General features: G+C 45.3%; 1 protein-coding gene across 2 annotated transcripts in view; it reads left to right on the top strand.

Moving 5' to 3' along the window:
- The window catches only part of sh3kbp1 (SH3-domain kinase binding protein 1), a 334888-nt gene that overhangs the window by 210648 nt on the left and 109321 nt on the right, over positions 1-14919 (top strand). For both annotated transcript variants that reach the window (XM_078232356.1, XM_078232358.1), the window contains one exon: positions 14098-14173. In XM_078232356.1, coding sequence (XP_078088482.1) covers positions 14098-14173 — 76 coding nt within the window. The remainder of the gene's footprint in view (positions 1-14097; positions 14174-14919) is intronic.

Here is a 14919-nt window from a genome sequence, read left to right as displayed (position 1 = left end):
AAATCTTGAGGTGGAGAATCGAACTCTCCACCTACAATTATGATATCATGTACCGTCCAGGGAAGCTCAACGAGCCCTCGGATGCCCTGTCGCGTGGAACATGCGCGAGTATGCAGGAGAATCGATTGCAGGCTCTCCACAATGACCTCTGCCATCCGGGGGTCACTCGGCTGTTCCACTTCATAAAGGCCCGGAATCTACCCTACTCGGTGGAGGTTGTCAGGTCCATAACCAGAAGCTGCCGGGTATGCGCGGAATGCAAACCGCACTTCTACCGACCTGACAGGGCACACCTCGTTAAGGCCACTCGTCCCTTCGAAAGACTGAGTTTGGACTTTAAGGGCCCCCTTCTGTACTTCCTCAATGTGGTTGATGAGTACTCACGATTCCCTTTTGTCATTCCCTGTTCTGACATGACCGCTGCCACGGTTATCAAGACATTTTGTGATCTTTTCACCCTGTTCGGTTACCCCTGTTATATCCACAGTGATAGGGGCTCGTCGTTCATGAGCGATGACTTGAGGCAACACCTGCTCTCATATGGGATTGCCTCCAGTAGAACCACGAGCTACAACCCAAGGGGTAACGGACAGGTGGAACGTGAGAATGCTACAGTCTGGAAGGCTGTCTTACTGGCGTTGAGGTCTAAAGGTCTTCCAGTCTCCCGTTGGCAAGAGGTACTACCTGATGCGCTCCACTCCATACGCTCACTCCTGTGTACGGCAACCAACGCTACTCCTCATGAGAGAATGTTTTCATTCCCTCGGAAGTCTTCCTCTGGGACCTCATTACCGTCTTGGTTGACGTACTCAGGACCTGTCCTCCTGCGGCGGCATGTTAGGACCCGCAAGTCCGACCCTTTGGTTGAACAGGTCCATCTCCTCCACGCCAACCCTCAGTATGCCTACGTGGCATACCCTGACAGGCGAGAGGACACAGTCTCGATTCGAGATCTGGCGCCAGCAGGGGGCTTGGAAACCCCTGTCGCTCCCACACCTCCTGTTAGGGACCCCCCCCCCCCAACCATTTCTTTCCCTCCTGACACGGTGCGGGCAGTATCGGGACCACCACTTAACCCTCTTACTCCCGTGTACAGCTTGCCTGAGTCCAGGAGATGGTCGCCACTTCAAGGCGTGCCCGAGTTCAGCGGATTGTCACTACCTCGTGGCCTACCGGCCCGTGAGGCACTGGAGGAGTTGCTGGACACCGCCTTGGAGAGAACGTCACCGCGATTGCCTGAACCGGTGTTGAGGAGGTCACAGCGACGGTGCGGTCCCCCAGACCGTTTGAACTTATAGACAGATGAACAATTGTTCTGTGTTTTGTACCCCGCCGGCCTTTGTTTTCAAAGGAGGGGTGAATGTGGTGAACCATTGTTGGTTCCCACCAGGTAGTGCTGAGCCATGGTCTGGCCAGTACTATGAGTCTGTAGGTATGTTACTGTGTTGGGGTTAGGGTTGGGCTGTTCTACCTGTTAGTATAGTCCTGTGGTACACCCCAGTTGGCTCTGCCTCCTGGGAGAGGTATAAAGGTCACTGCTCTGCCTGGTGACCCTTTAGTCTGGGATCGTATACTGTATATGGTAGCTCTGTTATTGTTGGCAATAAAAGCCTTTATTTCCCGAGTACTTCCAGCCTCTCGTGTGTTATATCGCGCATCAGCCACCATTGTGTAGCACCATCTCACCCAGCTTCAAATTCAAACAAACGCTCATTCTCTTGCAAATTGCAACTATCGATATCAGGACTTAAGAACTGCATATGCTCAGCCATTTATCAAAATGCTCATTTGTTTGTAGTATGCACTTTTGTCTGCTATTAAATCTTGCCTCACACTTGAAGGAACTAAATATGAGCAACCTAACAGATTTTGCAGCAAATGTGCATATTAAACTCATGTTTATCAATAGTTTTTGCACCCAGCCTCACTCCAAACAATGAACAGTCCATTCAAAACAAATTTCTATGCAACATTAATTTTATAACCTTGGTGCTACTTAAATACAATTTACCGGTGACCAGTATCGACATACCAGATGCGATTACTCTGGGTCAGCTGCCTGCTTTAAATCGCTGTTTTTTTCCTCCCATGCATCCTTCATTACAAACAATGTAAAAATGAAACAACAGCAAGTTAAACGCCGCTGTTCCAATTGGAGATATTCACAAGCAAAGCAGATTCTTGTTGACAGATTGTTGATTGTTAACTAAACGTAAATGCAAGTTATCAGTTTACATTGGTATTCAATGTGAATCGAAATAAATTAGGTCTGTCTAAACTTCAAATATGATGTGGAGATGCCGGCGTTGGACTGGGGTAAACACAGTAAGAAGTCTCTCAACACCAGGTTATTGCTCATTGGGATTAGCTTAGAAGTTTTAAAAAACAAATAAGGGCGGCATGGACACGTTGGGCCGAACAGCCTGTTTTCATGCTGTAAATCTCAGACTCGGACTCGAAACATTCATTTTACTTATCATTGGAAATGCGCAGGTTTTACTCAAAAGTTGATGCTGGTGTTTTGTGATCTAGTTGTCAACTGAATCTGCGATAATGCTGTCGGAGAGGGTTTTGAGACAGTTGAGCACATCGATGTTGTAGCTTTCAGGGCACTGTGTGTGTTGCAAATTTAAGTTTTAGGATTTCAAATTTTAATGGAGAATGGGGTGAATGCAATTCAAGCAAACTTGGAATTTATTACATTTAAAAGGTTGTGGTCATGTTGACTCGAGGTTAACAGTTAGAAAGAAAAGATCATAAAACAGCAAGTGTGCATACTTAGCTGAAGAACTGGAGATATGATGCCTGCAATCATTTTAATAGAGATATATTTTTGTCTTACAATTTAGAGCTAAATTAGTTGAAAAACATTCGGTAAACCTTGAAAGGTTGTAAAATCCATTTATTTTTTCAGACCAATGAAGGCATTTTAAATTGGAGATATATGTAACCCTTAAAGTCCGTTTGAGGATATCCCAGTGACACATCATTATGGAGAATGGTGGAGCACAGGAAGATTCTCTAGTTTCAATCTATTAGGTGTTTCCTGAGAGTTTAGTTGCAGCTTGGACCTGATGTGTGCAGTTTGCAGCTCGTTCAGAGAAAATAGCAAAAGTAAATGACAGTTAGTTAGGCCTGCAGTGTAAACAGAGAAAATGCTAACCTCATTCAGTATGTAGAATGTGGGTGAGGCTTTACCTCTTAGAATTGCTCGAACTAAAGAAAATTTGTTCCCAGAGAACTGTGGCACACTTATGTGTGGTCCCTAGAGAGGTAAATGATTTTTAAGAGAATTGTTGAGGGAAATAGGTAAAACGGTGCATAACCTACATAGTTATGTTTTGTTTGTCTTTTATTTACATAAAGCTTGTTTTTTTTTATAAAGTGAAATGTTGTAGTGTTGTAGTGACGTCTCTTCAAGGTCCTGACAGAGTTGTAACAAGTGTTTGAAAGTTTTATTGATCTAACTGACATCTGGCTCATTTCAAATATTTGGGGGCGATTCTCCCAAAGAAAAAACTAAGTTCCCAACGGGCAGGAAAACAGAAGATTTTCCGTCCTGCTTTTTGGGCGTACTTGGTTTTACAAATCTCCGGCCCTCTCTGCTCCACAGAGTGCCAGTAAGTGGGGGACGGGGCTTTATCCCGCTGGAGAGGCCAGAATCAGCGGGCCACTGTGCATGCACTGATCTGTCAGTGGGAAGATTGGTGCATGGGAAGATTGGTGCATGCACACTGTTCTCCCCCCCTTCCCCCCCCCCCCCCACATTATCAGCCCCGATCGCCCTCCACCCTCTCTCTCTCTCCCTCCAGTCCGAGTGCAGAATGTGCAACGGATCCCTTGATGGGGATCAGCTTTAATCTCAGTTGGTGGGAACCTCGCCCGGAAGGATGGGGAGACACTAGCGAGCCTGGAGACTCCCGTCCCAGACTCGCTAATGATATCGGAATTGAGATTTCAATATTGTAATCAGCCTCGCATTGATTTCTGGCGCGAGGTTGATTACATCAAAAAAAGGGGCAAGGGAGACTTGCAATCAGCTGGATGCCGGTCGCGAATCCTGATACAGGCTCCCTGCTGATGTCTCCCAGCCTCCGCTACTTGAGCAACGCAGCGGGCAGCGGTAGACCGAGGGGAGGGAATGTGGACCCCAATAAGGCTGCATGACATGCAGACAAATAAGGGGTTTTAAGGCTAGCACATATATTACTGAAAGAGGATGTATATAGATGGCAGATTATGGTGTTGCATATTAGGGATCGCTCACAAGAACACTAAACAGGTTGGGGGTGCAGTGCTTGGTGAAGGTCGCTGTTGTCCGTAGTCCTCTTTGGAAATGGGAACTATTTCAAGCTCACATTTAAGTTCAGAGGCTGGCAGACAGGAATTAATGCAGAATTCCTGCTGCCAAATGGAAAGAGTCACAGATGATGGGCAGTCCAGTGGCTATCTGAGCCTCAATCTGAAGTCAGAGAAAGAACATGGTACAGAAAGCAGCAGACATGCAGTAGGAGCAATCATTGGAAGCTTGATGTATCACAGCCAGGTGGGGAAAGAGCTGTGTGCTTCAAAGGAAAAATGCAGCTTAAGTGCATGGCTGTCTAAAGTCAATGTCCCTGGGTATGGGGTGGGCTCTGTATTAGGTTGTAGAGGGTATGGTAATAGTCATATGGAGCATTTGCAGCTTGTTGACAGGGAGCGTGTAATATGGGAATATTATGAAGGGGAGGTTGATCTCCTCTCTTAGAACCAACGCTCAACCACTCAGAGTGGTTCCCTTCATAATCTGTTAACGTATGTGAGAAGGGAGATTATCTGCACTCCAGCAACTTTTAGTGGTCAAATCAAAATAACTACCTGAGACTCCCTCTGTAAAGCAACAAGTAACACTTTATTTATCTAACTAATAGTAAACAGGTTAACTAAACTATTAACAAACTGAATAAAACACTATTCTAATGGAATGCTGTTTATATAAATCCAACTAACATAAAAAATAGAATTTCTAGTTATTCTAAAAATTTTAACCAGGTTTGTCAACTTCCAGAATCTTATGCCTTCTTTGTTGATTTCTTTTGCTTTCACTATCTTTGGTACCTTTGTGATTGAGATTAGGCTTTCCTTTAAGACATAAATGTGGCTGTTACGCTGTTAGATGGCAGTTGCTGGCTGTGCCTCTGTTGTGGGAAAACCACCGGAGTCGGACTGGAGGTTCAACAATACAGTTTTATTTAACGAAGCTTCATGGAGAAAGGCACTGGCACTCCGCAGTACTTTAGGCAGCTACCTTCGCTCAATTATACAATAGGAGTGGTTCATTTTTATACTTTTCAGACAATGGATAGTCTGGACATTAGCCATTTAACACATCATTATAGCTGAGTAGGATCGATAGTTTAACACATCGTTACAGCCAGACATATACAGACATTGGCTTTTAACATCGCATTGTTTCATAGAATGAATGGATACATTTCCTCCTTCAGTGACTATCAATGACTTAGTTTCGGTCTATACATACAGTAATTGGTTTTCCTGCATTTATGTATTCCCGTTCCCATTTATGGTTAATCTCTTTATCAGTCTTTATTGTCCTAGGTCTGTCTTTATCTCAAAAGTGCCTCAAGCCCTTGCTGGTTTCCTGAAGTATCTGATTCCTGCATGTTTAACTTTAAATAACTGTCTGTCCTGCATGTTTTAATTTCAAGTAGCTGTCTGCGCTAAAAGTCAGTGCCTGCTTAATGTCTCTTTCCCAGGTAACCTTTTTATTGCCAGGCAGCCATTTTATGTGTTAGGTATCCATCTTTATGTTTTTCCCCACTTCACCTCTATGAAGCTGTGAACTGGCAGAGCCTGGCTGTCTGGCAGTTGCTGTCTTGCTGAGGCAGTGGCTGCCTGGTTCTTATAGTCTTGATGATATACCAAAACCCTCACAATAGGATTGGTTTACAGGTTATCGAAACATCAAATTTAAATTTGATAGGCTGCTGGTATTCAAATGCCTATTTCAAATTGATTGGTTAAAGTTCAAAAACATGTTCTGATTCAAATGCCTGAAGTCTATTACTAAGGCAATCCTGCTGTTTGTCTCTGATACATTGTTTCAGTCTGTGCACTGCTTGCGCCTGCTTCGCTTCAGTACAGAAAAAAGCTACTTTTTTTAAACAGGCCATGAATGCTTTCTGCTCTTAGCATTTTTACAATTGTTTTATAACTTTTACAAACACAAACTTCACAACACTCCCCCACCTTAGAAAAAAATGAACCATCATCATGATGGCTTCATTGTTTTTCTTTTAAACTCGCGATAAGGCATCCGCAATAACACTTTCACGACCTGCAACATGTACAGTCTGTAAATTAAATGCTTGTAATATAAGACTCCAACGAAATAGTCTGGCGTTCTTGACCTTGAATCTTTCCAGAAATGTCAAAGGATTGCGATCGGTACACACAATCGTTTCTGATGCATTGTTGGTAATATAAACATTAAAATGTTGTGAGGCCATTACTAAACTCTAACTCCTTTTCAATAGTAGAATGTTTTGTCTGGTGGATATTGAGTTTTTTTGAAAAATAACTGGCTTTTCAATTCCACAATCATCCTCCTGTAACAACACAGCTCGAATACCAACATCGCTGGCGTCGATGGCGACTTTAAAGGGTTTCAAAAAGTTTGGTGTGGTTAACACTTCAAATTCTCAAATGCCTCCTAGCATTGTTCTGGCCACCGAAATTTCATGTTCTTTTTTAACAAGTCCGTCAACGGTGCCACTATGCTACTAAAGTTTGGTACGAATTCTCTGTAGAATCTGCTCAAGAATTGTAGCACTTCCTTCTTCGATGATTCATAGGTTGTGTTGGAAATTCCTCGTCTTCACGTTTCTCGGTGTCATCTGCCCATATCCAATGTTGTGTCCTAAGAATGTCACCTCCGCCTTCGCAAGTTCTGTTTTTGCCAAGTTTATGACCAACTTTGCCTTCTGTAGTCTCTTGAGTTCTGCCAAATGCTCTGTGCGATCTTTCCATGAATGACTAAAGATCGCTAAGTCATCTATGTAGACAGCACAATTAGTCATCCTGCAACAACTCTGTTCATAAGCCTTTGAAAAGTAGCTGGTGCATTTTTCATCCCAAAGGGCATTACTTTAAATCGATATAGCCCATTTGGGGTTACTTCTTTTGCTCTCTCTGACAAAGGTACTTGCCAGTAACTGCGAAGTAAGTCCAACTTTGTGATGTAAGTAGCTTGTCCGATTTTGTCCACACCAAGACCATCATCAAAGAAGGAAGTACTATGATTTTTGGGATTGAACGGATTCTACAGAAAATGCGTACCAAACTTTAGTAGCCTAGTGGCACCATTGACGGGCTTGTTAAAAAAGAACATGAAATTTTGGTGGACAGAATAATGCCAGGAGGCATTTGAGAATTTGAAAGCAGTGTTAATCACTGCACCTGTTTTGCCTTGGAATTGAGTATGAATCAGATTTAGTTACAGCATTGATCTTCTGATAATCTACGCAGAATCATTGAGTACCATCAGTTTTGGGTGAAGGACAGAAAGGCATCAGCAGAGGCCATTGCATGTGGGACAAGGCTAGGGGAAGCATGAACATCACCGGGAGGCTGAGGATCAGAGACCCAGACTACGGAGATGACTGGCAGCACCAAAGGTCTAGCATCCATGAGTCTCATTTCTGCAAATGAGTGAGAGGCAGATGGTTTGGAGGTTTCCCCCTGCCAGAAACCATGATAGCCTCAACTCGTCGCTGCTCTTCTTTGAGAAACTTTCAGTTGACAGAGTGAGCACATTACCAGGACACCCATGATCACTGCTACGTTCTGACCCTCGTGAGTTGTGAGTACTTGAGGCCCATGAATGCAGGAACTGTCCTTTCAGTGATTGTCCTGTTAAAAGTTATGAAATTGCTTGGAGGACAAGAGGAGAGGTCTTCTCATGATTGAACTTAAAGATTTACTCCTCTTGAAATCTTTCAACTATCATGGTATCATAGGCATGCCTCTCATATCTCCCCTCCTCCATGATGCTCATGTTGTCCCTCAGCATCCCCCTTGGCTTCCTACACTTCTTCAGAGGAGGGCTCCTCCTATTCTAGTTCAGCCTCTGGCAGACCTCACCTTTCTGCATAGCCAGATCACAGCAAACATGTTGCAGAGAACCACCTGAGCAGTCCAGGGAGTGAATCACATCTTCAGCGGTCTAGTGTAGTGGGGTGAGCAGCATTGTACCGTACCTTGGCTGGAGTCCAAGGGTGATGCACCAGTGTCATGAACCATTGTTTAAATGGGTAGCCCTTGTTCCCCAGCAACCATCCCAGCAGAATGTCTGCCCCCCAGAACCTGGGAGTGACCAGGGATGTAGGGGCCATGACAACTCCAACGGAACCATGCACAAACGTGAATCTCTGAGCTTGGCTATCCTCATCCAAATGGCACTGAGGTTGGCAAAAGTTCATAAAATGATAGTCCTGTAAAGGGCATTGGTCACCTCCTGAATGCACTGATGTGTTGCTGACATGAACATTAATCTTAAAAAGGGATACTGAGGGCCCTATTTTACCATTGCCTCGCGCCTGTTTTCGGGCGCAAAAACGTGGTAAAGTCAGGTGAGAGGCCATTATCGCGATCCACATCCGTGCAGATTGCCACTTTACCGAAACCCGGGAATGGCAGCGATTCGATTTGCGCCCAAACGGGTGCAACGACGATTTAAATGCATTTGCATGTATTTAAATTGAATTAATGAACTGCCCGCCCAACTTTATCAGCATTTCCCCCTTTATCACCGTGTTTGCCAATCCGGAACCGCGCCGTAATGGACCTGCTAAATAAAAGTCTGAAACGGACCCTCCAGCTTCTGAAGGGCGCGTTCAGTGTTTCCAACAGCTCTCTGACTTAGATCAGTGGTTGGGGGGGAGGAGGGAGGCAGGTCAGGTCATTCTCTGGTTGGTGGGGGAGGAGGGGAGTGAGGCCAGATTGTTGTCTGGTTGGGGGGGGGGGAGAGGAGAAGGAGGCGGGTCAGATGTATTTCTGGGAGGGGGGGGGGGGCGAGAGGGCCGACCGTTGTCTGGTGGTCGGGGGGGGGGGGGGGGGGGAGGTCTGATCGTTGTCTGGTGGGGAGGGAGGAGGAGGCGGGTCAGATGTTCCTCTGGAGGGGCGGGGAGTGAGGCCAGACCATTCTCTGGGTGGAGCGGGGGGGGAGAGTGAGGCCAGATCATTATATGGTGGGGGGGGGGGAGGGAGGGAGGCGGGTAAGATGTATCTCGGAGGGGAGGGGAGGCCCGATCGCTCACTGGTGGGGGGGGGGGAGGGGGGGGCAGATGGATCTCTGGTGGTGGGGGGGCAGATGGATCTCTGGTGGGGGGAGGCAGATGGATCTCTGGTGCGGGGGCAGGGAGATCCGCTGCCACTCTGTGGGTGATCGGTGGGGAGCAGAAGGGGTAGGGGTGGCAATCGGTCTGGGTACTGGGGGGATGGATAAAGGGGGACAGCGATGTGTGTGGGTTGTGGGGGGGGTGGACAAGGGGGACAGTGATGTGTATGGGTAGTGGGGGGGTGGATAAGGGGGACAGTGATGTGTATGCGTAGTGGGGGGGTGGATAAGGGGGACAGTGATGTGTGTGTGTGTGCACCCTCGCTCCCGATTTTCGCTCCCGAGCCGCTTTCTCCACTTTCTGCGGCCCGCGAGCGATCTGACACGGGCTTTTTCAAATTTTTTTCAAACTGCGCATGCGCAGTTCAGAGCTCCGATCGTTTCGGCCACGCTAAGCCCTGCCCACAGCGCGAATGGGACTGGAGATGGCTGAGAGCGTATGGGGGCGCCTGAAAGCAGATTTCTAAGTCGGATCTGCATTACGCCCAGATTCGGCACTTAGAATGAAAATGGTAAAATCAGGCCCTGAGTGTGAAAAAGGTTGAACCTCGGAATAAGAGGATTGCAAAGATCCAAATCAGTGCTTTCATCTGATCATTACATTCAAATACAAATGAAATGGTTTTCAAAATGTGCAATTTATTCAGTGATAGGGCACCCATAACCCTGAGGTGACATCAAAACTTAACTTTCCTAACCCTACCACTATGCCTTGGTGCAGTCCCGTTATCCACAGTGGGGCATAGACAGCCTGCTGACTGCTACATCCTGAAGCCTGTGATGAATTTGGTGAATGTCTTCAGGTGAATCGAGCCCTGGAGGGGCCCAGCAGAAACCGCCTCAGCAGTTTGTGCTGCTGGAGTTGGTGCAAACACAGGCGGAGGGGACTCTGAACACCTGCACACATTTGGGGTGCCCTTAGTGAGCCCCGTGGGGTGTGCGTCTGCTGCTTATCCTCTGTGTAGGTGAGGTGCCCCAGCATAACTCCTGGAGAAGATGGGGCACCTGAAGGGAGGTCAGTGTGCCTGGTTCCCATGAAGCCTACATAATGGTGCCTGCCAGAGTGTGTCGACTTAGGGGGCATGATTGAATGCAAATCCAGCAGGACCAGCTAGATCAAGATCTCCATGGTGGTTGCCGACTTTCCCATAGTGGCCTTGAGGCCCTCACATGTCGGAACCACAGCATCAGACAAAATGCAGAGGGACTCCACTAACTGATGAATGACTGTTGAAATTCTGGTGCCTCCCTTTGCATCTCCACCATTAAGCTGGCAACTGCTTACAATTGTTCATCATTTGCTGGGAAGTGGCTGGTCTCCAGGAGCCCTCTGAATGCCCAAAGACCTAGGCTGTCCCTCCCTCTGGCTGCTCTGGGAGTGTGTCTGTGAGTGTTTGCCAGAAAATGACCTAACCTTGAACTATGCCCCAGTTTGGCCTGTATGGGGACAGAAGAAATAGATGTGGTGAGAGAATATGCAGAGACTGAGTGAAATTCATGTGTGTAATGAACGCTAGAAGAGGCAGGGATTTGGAGTTGGAGCAACAAGACAGATGGGACGGTGATGTTGTGGAAGTCTTGTTGTGAGAGTGGATGTTGATATGCGCCCCCAGCTAATGGTTGTTTTGAACATCAAGAGAGTAGCTGTTTGAGTGGATGCATTGGTGGTCATCTTATAGACATCTATAGACTCTGGAATAGTTTCTACAGATTAGAGAATAGCTAAAGTAACCGCACTATTTAAAAAGGGAGGTAGAGAGAAAATGGAGAATTATAGACCAGTCAGCCTGACTTCGGTAGTGGGGAGAATTCTAGAGTCCTTATCAAAGATTTTGCAGCAGTGCGCTTGGTAAAAATTGGCAGAATCGGACAGAGTCAGCATGGATTTATGAAAAGGAAATCATGCTTGACAAATCTTCTGGAATTCTTCGAGAATGTAATCCGCATACTTGATGAAAGAGGGAGCCAGTGGATGTGGTTTATTTGGACTTTCAGAAGGTGAGAGATTAACGTATAAAATTAAAGCACATGGGAATCTCACATAAGCGATAAGTGTGTACATTTAAAGCACAGAGCAATGGGAGTAATGTATTGAGATGGATAGAAAACTGGTTGGCAGACGGAAAACAGGACGAACGAACAGGTAATTTATCAAATGGCAGGCAGTGACTAGTGGGGTATCGCAGGGATCGGTGCTAGGATATCAGCTATTCACTATTTATTAATGATTTAGATGAGGGAACTAAATGTAATATCTCCAAATTTGCAAATGACACAAAGCTGGATGGGAGGGTGAGCTGTGAGGAGGATACTTCGGTGTGATTTGGACAAGCTGAGTGAGTGGGCAAATACATGGCAGATGCAGTATAATTTGGATAAATTAGGGGTTATACACTTTGGTAGCAAAAACAGGAAGACAGGTTATTACCTAAATGATTGTAAATTGAGAGGGGAATGTGCAACGAGACCTGGGTGTCCTTGTACACCAGTTGCTGAAAGTAAGCATGCAGGTACAGCAGGCGGTAAAGAAGGCAAATGGTATGTGGCCTTCATAGTGAGAGGAGTTGAGTACAGGAGCAGGAATGTCTTGCTACAATTATACAGGGCCTTGGTAATGCCATACCTAGAATATTGTATGCAGTTTTGGTCTCCTTATCTGAGGAAGGATGCTCTTCCAAATAGGGAGTACAGAGAAGGTTTACCAGACTGATTCTTGGGATGGCAGGACTGACGTATGAGGAGACTTTGAGTCAATTAGGATTAAATTTACTGGAGTTAGAAGAATGAGGGAGGACCTTAAAGAAACCTATAAAATTCTAACAGGACGAGACAGGGTAGATACAGGAAGGATGTTCCCGATGGTGGGGATGTCCAGAAATGAAGTCATAGTCGAAGAATACGGGGTAAACCTTTTAAGACTGAGATGAGGAGAAATGCATTCACCCAGAGAGTGCAAACCTGTGGAATTTGCTACCACAGAAAGCATTGTTTGTTTTCAAGAAGGAGTTAAATATAGCTCTTGGGGCAAAGGGAATCAAAGAATATTGGGGGGGGGGGTGAGGGGGAGGAAGCAGGATCAAGCTATTGAGTTGGATGATCAACCATGATCATAATGAATGGTGGAGCAGGCTTGAACAACTGAATGATGTACTCCTGCTCCTATTTTCTATGTTTCCATGCAAGTATGTGATGATATACCGAGAGTTTGATAGTGGAGGGAGCTGAGAGAGGACTTACCCTGGCGGAGCAGATTAGGTATTTCATCCACTTCCAGCACTGGATGGCACTTGGTTGGTGGTTGACAGGCAGACTACCTCCTGGGCAACAGCCTCCCAGGCTGCAGAGGTCAGGTTGGTATGCTTCTTTGAGCCATCCCTGGGGTAGAGGACATGTAGGTGGACCTGCATACCCCAAATAAGGGTCTCTAGAACACCCTTGCGCTGAAAGCCAGTGCTGCTGCCTTGCAGCTAGCTGCTAGCCTTTTCTTCTGGGTTCTGGATCTATTGGAGATCTGGTCCTGACAGGTGGGCAGGAAAGGAGATGTATGGGTCTGCTGGACTGGTATTTAAACATGGCGCTGGGACCTTTTAACTCATCAGCTGAGGGTGGGCAAACAGATCAGCTGCTGGCCTGTCTGGGGAGTCGGAGGGGAACTCGCCTGTACATAATGAGGTTCCAAATACTGAATCTGTCGCAGAATCGGGATCCTGCCATTCTGGTCAATGGGACAGGCACTGAGTAGCACACCTTAGTTTCAAAATGGGGACTTCCACCTTTTGTCTTGTGTATCAAGGCAAAATTAATTAGTAATTACTAATTACAAGTGGAGGTAAATAGTTGTTGGCCTTTATTATAAGAAGTCAAAACAAAAACTGTTGGAAATCCTCAGTGGGTCTGACAGCATCTGTGGAGAGAGAAGCATTATGTTTCAGGTCAGTGACATTACATTAAGAATGTTACACAGTACATTAAAAAAACAAAACAAAAACAGAGCTTCACTGTGGCGACCTGTTGCTCCTTTAGGAATGGTGTACTGCTGATTTCACAAGTGCAAGTTCCTTTTACATATTTGACTTCTGCTGTTTAACCTTCGACAAAAAAACAAAGGTTTTTAAGTTTAAAGTTGATTTATTAGTGTCACAAGTAGGCTTAAATTAACATTGCAATGAAGTAACTATGAAAATCTCCATGTCGCCACACTCTGGCGCCTATTCGGGTACATTGGGGGAGAATTTAGCATAGCCAATGCGTCTAACCAGCATGTTCTTTCGGACTGTGGGAGGAAACTGGAGCAACCAGAGGAAACCCACGCAGACATGGGGAGAACGTACAGACTCTGCACAAACAGAGACCCAAGCCAGGAATCAAACATCAAAGCAGTGCTAACCACTGTGAGGAGATGAGAATTTTGTTTTACTTAATTCTGATGAACTGGAAGGTACCGCCTCCATTGGACAAATATATTTCATGAGAAATAAGATTGAGAATAAAGCAAGGGAATGGGACTAATTGCTCTTTCAAAGAGTTGGCACAGACACAGTAGGACAAATGGCCTTTTCTGTATCACACATGGTATTGATCTCTGGATATCTTAACTGTAATCATTCACTTACATAGTCAAGGATGTAGCGATACTGCAGAGAAAGGAGGTGCAAATTTTGCTAACCATGTCATTCATTGCGCTTTTTGTTTTATTTTAGCCTTCCGGAAAAAAGTTACCTTCAGCTGTGTCTTCTCAGGAGCCAATAAAGTCTGAACCAGACAACAGGCCTAAAGGTGAGTGTAATAATGAATTAATATGCATTTTTTTGCATTCCTAACATGTAATGGAAAGAAAGGATAGGTTAAAGGACCGCTTGATATTGCATTTGGTGCCGACTTCTTTGGACTGAAAGGCTATAGCAAGTCCTAAGAACTTCAGTAAATTTACTTGGGTTTCTACTTTTAAAACCATTGTTGGATATTTAACTTACTCTTGTGATCATCATTAACAATGGGTTGACTTCTTGACTTTCTCTAATAATGTAATCTTTTAGACTTTATATTTGACTGATCATCTTCTAAGACAGGCGAATTGAAGCATGCATTTATATTCCAAGTGTAGTTTTGGTGCAGTGTTCAGTTCTGCAACTGCCACTACAGTTAGAGTATAAATACAACTTGAATCTGAAGTTGGGGTCCAATATAACACTGGAGAAGGTAGAGTGTAGCTTCCTGGAGTAGTTGATCTCTCTCTGCTTTTTTTTTGGAGTCAGGTTAGGTCTTAACACCCAAATTACACTGTATAAGTTTAGCTTCAGCAAAAAGCCGAAACCATTAAAGTAAGTACACCGAACTGTTCCTCCTCATTCAAGACCTGCCAGAATCAAACTCTGTGTTAGTTGGCTGCTTTAATATCATTCTGAATAGGCTAGTTAGGCTCAAGAAAAGCAGCTTTAAACATAGAATTAGAAAGTAATTTTTGGAATTATAATTGGAATTTGGAATCCTCCCCTTACACCAGCAGTGCCAGTGGTATAATT

The sequence above is a fragment of the Mustelus asterias genome, chromosome 17, assembly GCF_964213995.1.
Source record: "Mustelus asterias chromosome 17, sMusAst1.hap1.1, whole genome shotgun sequence".
Classification (NCBI taxonomy): domain Eukaryota; kingdom Metazoa; phylum Chordata; class Chondrichthyes; order Carcharhiniformes; family Triakidae; genus Mustelus; species Mustelus asterias.
The sequence above is the reverse complement of the archived record's forward strand: the minus strand, read 5'-3'. Positions and strand labels throughout refer to the sequence as shown.